Raw genomic sequence first — 6,725 nt, 5'->3', positions numbered from 1 at the left:
TAGAAGCATGACTTATAAATGGAAGTGTATTGTGTAAGTTTTGTGAGATATAATATGGTTTGGAGGAAGTTAGATTATTTCATAGCATGTACTGTTTGTTATCCAGTGTTTTCTCCAATTTCAAAAGCCGATTTCAATATAGCACATTACATTAATATCAACTTGTTTTAATAACTATTAATGGAGCGGCTTATGTAATTATCAAGTTATCTTACTGTGATTCATCAGACAGCAGTAGTCTATACTGTATGCAGATAAGTAATACACTGAAATAAACCTAATATATTGATATATGTACCACAGTTCCAAAAAAAGAAACCAACATACATTACCTCAGTATAAATAACTCTTTAATACCACCAGTTATCTTAAAGTAGTGTTAATATAAATATAGTTTAGTGATGCACCATTTGGACTACTACTATATCTAAAATATTTTCAACTGTATTTTACTTAAAGTTATACATATTTTTTTGTATGTTAACATAAGCCTTTGTCAGCGTTTTATTTTTCTCTTGTAAGACATTAAGAACTTAGACAATGGACGTGAAAAAATAGGCCCACCCAAATACATTACTGCTTAAAGTGCATTACTTTAAAAATAACTGCTTATTCTTCAGCTCCAGAAAATGCAATGCTAAGCACTGAGTAATTTTATACATGCTATGTTAAAGAAAGCAGATCTTCACTTCTTGTAACATTAAAAATGAATGTAAATCCAGCAAACCAAGCAGCCTCCATCTAATCGTGCATTACTCAGTCCTTCAGTTTTACATGTAGCATTTCATAGTACTCATCTTGCTAAATAATATTTCAGTATCTTTGAACTATGTTTTCTTCACTGGGGCTAGTAAAATGTACTTAAGAATTAGACAACATAGTCTCACACAGTTAAGCTGAAGTTCATTTCCAGTACAATGCAAATTATTTATTAACCTGTCAGTTAATTTATGTACAGTAAAGTGTCATCACAAACAATCAGGTAAAAAGAAAACAGGAGTGGCATATCTTAGCCATTGTTTAACTGGATTGAAAAAAGTTTAAAGATCTCATGTAATTTAATTTTATTACTTTATGCTGATACATAAGGAGGAGGCGGGTCTTCTTTAACTTGTTCATTGATAGTATCATCGTAAGGAGGCAGAAGAACCTTAAAAGCAAGCAAAGAAATCACTGTTAGTGTATGCTGTCACTTAAATTAAAACAAGTAATGCTGTCCGTTAAATAACAATAAATTAAATCAAACTCCATATCTATCATCAGTTAAATTACAGTTAGTAACACAATAACACAATCATCATCACCTTCACAACCAGCCACTAGCTAACAAAAAAGTTCCACTTAAATTTAAAGTTTTATTTTGAGCACTTTGATTCAATAAAGAAAGAGACTTCATCAGAGAATGTATTGAATATGCATGTCAGGAATTTATATTGTCCAAACAGGAAATTGCATAGTATAAATAAATAAATAAATTTAAAATAACATCATTTAACTCACATTAATTCCTAAAAAATGTAAAAATACCCTTAACATTTGAAAATAAGCGTTTTAGTTAGCAATACTAAATACTGCAAATTAACATTTTTCTTATCTATACCTAACCAATCTGTGATTTCAAAACAGGATTAAGAGACACAAACTCATTCAAACCTGGCATTACTGTGGGAATTAGTTGTAGCTACCAAATTACTTCTCGATATTCCAGACACTCTTCTTATCAACCACCAGTAAAATTATTTATAATGCATTCTAAAACAAAAAGTGCATTTTTAAAAGAAAGACAATTGATGCTATGTTTTGCCAATAAATTGTTAAGACCCTATTATTAATACAATTAACGTGTTCATAGATATACTTCTGAAGCCTTCTCTCATCCTTTGTAGAAGAAATCAAAGGAGATGCATTTTGTGGTATATATATTATCCCCAAACCTTTACTGTCTTGGTGTCTTGGACAAGGCTTAACTTTGTTATTATTTCCCAACACAATATTTGGGCCATCACAGATATAACAACACAGGAAACATGCTACATTTTGATATTTTGTTCACCCATGATTCATGATGTTTCTCAGAAGCATCCAACAGCATTTTGATGTCATAATTCCTTAGGTATATAAAAACTGGAAATAAGCCAAGTTTGTATCTCAAAATGTCAGAAATTAAATGCCAGTTCCTATGTATAATAGAACAGAGGGAAGTTGAATCCACTGAAAATGTCATGATCATAGCAATATTAAATACTCCCCACTGTTACCCTTGTATGTTTATTCTAAAAGACTATGCATTATGGGGTAATATTTTTTATCACACTGGGAGGGCAGAAAAAGAGGAACAAGCTGAAAACTTCTTTTTTAGCATAGTATGGTGGTGTAGTGGTTAGCATTGTCACCTCACAATAAGAGGATCTCCAGTTCGATCCTCAGCTGGGGTGCCTTCTGTGCGGAGTCTGCATGTCCTCCCTGTGGTCGCGTGGGTTTCCTCTGGGTGCTCTGGTTTCCTCCCACATCCCAAAGACATGTTGTAGGTGGATTGGACACTCCAAATTGACCCTAGGTGTGAGTGTGTGTGTGCCTTCACTGGAAGTTTGGGTGCCGGGCTGGCAACTCGATACCGTAAAACTCCACTGCCAATCATGAGTGGACAGGTGATCCGCTGTGGTGACCCCTAACCGGGAAAAGCTGAAAGAAGAAGAAAACATTTAATAGTCACTACTTCATCAGAAAATGAACAAGCACATTAAAACACACATTATATACAATTACATAAATTTAAACCATCCAATCATTTGAAAGAACCAATAAAACTTGGCAATTAAATAATAATCCAATAAAATTATGTTTTAAAAACACTTAGCTTAACACTTTATTAAATAGTTAATTTCCTGTCAGCTAGAAAACATTTTGTGTTTATACTATCATTAAGACCAGGTGGATGGTGAGCAACAAGCATAATTTACCACTCAGTCTCACTTTTTTCCACATGGTTTTTAAAATTGCCACAGCATATATCTTCTTTCACTAAATCCAAAATTGTGAAGGTAAACGTCTTTTGGATATGACATCTAACTAAATGCCTATATAAAGCATTTTTATCATCCTTGACTTTTATTGCATAGACATGTTCTTTAACTCTCTTGCCCAGGCTTTTCGTGGTCATTCCCACATAGAAGGCTGGGCATCCAGAACACATGGCAATGTACACTACTCCAGTTGTGTTACAATTGAATCTTCCTAGAATTATGATATTATAAGCCATGTGCTCAAATGCTAAGTAAGGCCCTTCATGGATGTACCTACAGATGCTACAACTATGGCATTTAAAAATGCCATAACCCTTAGAAGTATGGGCTAGAGATATTTTGGTATTATCATGTTCTAATAACTGTTTAATATTGCCATGCTTCTTATGAACAAAATAGGGAGTATCTCCTAATACCTTAGCTAAATCGTCATTACCCATGATCACCTTCCAGCTGCTACTAATAATGTTCTTAATAGTGACACTGTCCACAGTCATATCTATATAGTATCTAGGCATGGTGTCCTGACCTTTAAATTGAGACTCTATGAGACTGGCCTTCTTATTAGTAAATCCATTCAAATGTATAGCTGCAAACTCAAATGGTCTTTCTCTATAAACTTCAACTGCTATTTTTTCTAATAAATCTGCAGAATAACCTCTATCAAGAAACAGCCTAGTCATAAATCCTACTTCTGTTTCAAAATTGCTATCTCGGCTCACTATATGCAAAACTCTAATACATTGACTATGTGGGATATTTTTTTTTAATATAGCTGGGGAGATTGTTCTTATAATGGACATAGCTTTTCAAAAAAAGTATTTTTTTCAATGGATGTGACTAACACACTTTTGGTCCTTGGTCCCCTAATACAAATTAATAAAAAATGGAATTACTGTTAAGATTATGCATGAAATCTAAATGATCAAAACCTTCATCTTTGAGAATAAAAATAAATTGTCTACAAAACAATGATAAAATATTATGTTAGGAAAAATACCTTAATGTAGGTAAAAGTTACATCTCCCACCAACCTAGAACTAGATTGGTGAAAGCTGGGGCTACTGTAGCCCCCATCTCAACACCCTTCATTTGTTTATAGAACGTTTTGTTAAAAATAATGTAGTTATTTTCTAATAATATTTCCAAAAGGGAGATGCACAAGTTAACTGATCTGCTTTCAACAGATGTATATTTATTCAAAAAACATCTAACAAACTCAGCCTCTTCAACCTGGGGAATAGTAGTAAACAAAGATGCAACATCCACTGTGAACATATAATGAGAGTTGTCATAGTAACAGTTGTCCAAATGAAATATTCTGATGCTATTTAAAAACTCCCATGAATCACAAATGTATGAAGCTGATTGCTGAACCAAAGGATTGAAAATAAAACCTAAATGCAATGAGATCCCCTTAGTACTACCACCTGAAGTAGCTGCTATGGGTCAAAAGGGGGGATCGGTAGTGCTTTTATGTATTTTAGGAATTATGAAAAGCACATTTCCTGGATTGTCAAGTAAAACATTGTATAAATCAACACTGATATCACTATTCATAAGAAGTTCATAAAGGTAGTTCTGTATATAAATGTGACTTCTTTTAACATCACACAAAGAGGCTTCTTGGTATTCATCTCTATTACTTAGCATAATCTTTTATTGCAGAATTATGCCTGTGAACATCCTTGACAACAACCCCCACCCCCTTATCTGTTTTCATGAATCTCAAGCCTTTTTGTGCTTTGAGTTCAGAAAGTGCTTTAATCTCATCCATGTGCAAATTATAAAATGGCTTACTAGTTTTACTGTTCAAACATGTCCGGATGTCCCTCTCACAAAAATCCTCGAAAGTTTTTATAGTGTGTTGTAATGCTGGACTGAAATCTCAAAGAGATATTCCCTATTTTGTTTATAAGAAGCATGGCAATATTAAACAATTATTAGAACATGATAATACCAAATATCTCTACCCCATACTTCTAAGGGTTATGGCACTTTTGAATGCCATAGTTGTAGCATCTGTAGGTACATCCATGAAGGGCTTTACATAGCACTTGATCACATGGCTTATAATATCAGAATTCCAGGAAGATTTAATTGTAATACAGCTGGAGTAGTGTATATTGCCTTGTGTTCTGGATGCCCAGCCTTCTATGTGGGAATGACCACAAGAAGCCTGGGCAAGAGAGTTAAAAAACATGTCTATGCAATAAAAATCAAGCATAACAAAAATGCTTTGTATAGGCATTCAGTTAGGTGTCATACCTAGAAGAAGTTTAACTTCACAATTTAATGATAGTATAAAAATAACATGTTTTCTAGCTGACAGTAAAGCTAAGTGTTTTTAAAACAGATTTATTGGATTATTATTTAATTGCCAAATTTTAGTGGTTCTTTCAAATGATTTGATGGTTTAAATGTATGTAATTGTATATAATAAGCATATTTTAATGTGCTTGTTCAATTTCTGATGAAGTCTTTGGACAAAAAGTGACTATTAAATGTTTTACACTAAAAAAAATAAGTTTTCAGCTTGTTCCTCTTTTTTGCTTGCCCTCCCAGTGTTTTTTTCCTTTTTTTTTGTCGTCATTTATACATTGGTCTTTGGGATTTACTCACTTTTTATTTGTAATATTTTTTATGTCTGTATTCATTGATCTCATTTTTCATGTCCAAGAAATCTTGGAAGCTTCTAAGAAATGCTATAAGTTGTTTTCCAGTTAGTTAGGATAAACAGACAGTTAAATCATAGTCAGAGTACACTATCAGTTAAATCACAGTGTTTTGTATACTGTCAGTTAAATTTTAATCAGTATGATCTATCAGTTAAATCCCAGTCAATGTACACTATCAGTTAAATTACAGTTAGCAGTAGCGTAGCTACGGTGGGGTGAAGGAGGAAGCTGCCCCAGGTGAAAGTGTTAGGGTGAATGATCAGCAGATCCTGATCACTTTTTAGTACATGCTGGCTTGTAATTGTATTATATTTACATTCAAAACTGAGCACTGTAGTGCTCTGTGTGTGGTCTAAACTGTAGAACTGCTACAGATTAAAAGAAAAAAATCCTTTTTTTAAGTCAAATCTGAGCACTGTAGCACTCCTTGCATGTTATAAACTGTAGCAACTGTTTGCCACATTGTAACAAACAGCTTGCTACAATTTAAAATCGAAATTTTATTATACAACTTTAATCAATTTGGAGCTGTATGTGCAGTGTACATAAACTGCAGCAATTGCTTGCTACATTTTTAGCAGTTTGCTACAGTTTAAGGAAAAATATTTTATTTTGCTTCTCAGCTGAGGAAGAAGGGGAGAGGTTGGGGTGCAGAAATGGGACCTGATTGGCTCCTTCATTTCAAAAGCACTAGTACCAGATCATGGACCTTATTATATAACTTTAATCAATTTGGAGCTCTATGTGCAGTGTACATAAACTGCAGTAATTGCTCTCTGCATTTTTAGCAGTTTTCTACAGTTTAAGGAAAAAGATTTTTTTTTGCTTCTCAGCTGAGGAAGAAGAGGAGAGGGTGCAGAAATGGGATCTGAATGGCTTCCTCATTTCAGAAGCACTAGTACTAGATCATGGACCTTATTTTTTTAATTGCCCCTCAACTGAGGATGAATTTGGGTGGGATGCAGAAACATGACCTAGTTGGCTGGTTGACTCCTGCATTTCAGGAACACCAGCCAACAGATTG

The 6,725-nt window shown here is 33.7% G+C and overlaps 1 protein-coding gene across 1 annotated transcript in view; it reads right to left on the bottom strand.

The window, feature by feature from the left end:
• Positions 1–333: 333 nt before the first annotated feature.
• Positions 334–6,725, bottom strand: part of LAPTM4B (lysosomal protein transmembrane 4 beta) — an 813,365-nt gene continuing 806,973 nt past the window's right edge. The window contains exon 7 of the mRNA XM_044065632.1: positions 334–1,150. Within this exon, the coding sequence (XP_043921567.1) occupies positions 1,073–1,150 (78 nt within the window). The 3' untranslated portion in view covers positions 334–1,072. The remainder of the gene's footprint in view (positions 1,151–6,725) is intronic.

Source organism: Protopterus annectens, chromosome 3.part0, assembly GCF_019279795.1.
Source record: "Protopterus annectens isolate FY-2018-M chromosome 3.part0, PAN1.0, whole genome shotgun sequence".
Lineage (NCBI taxonomy): Eukaryota > Metazoa > Chordata > Ceratodontiformes > Protopteridae > Protopterus > Protopterus annectens.
The sequence above is the reverse complement of the archived record's forward strand: the minus strand, read 5'-3'. Positions and strand labels throughout refer to the sequence as shown.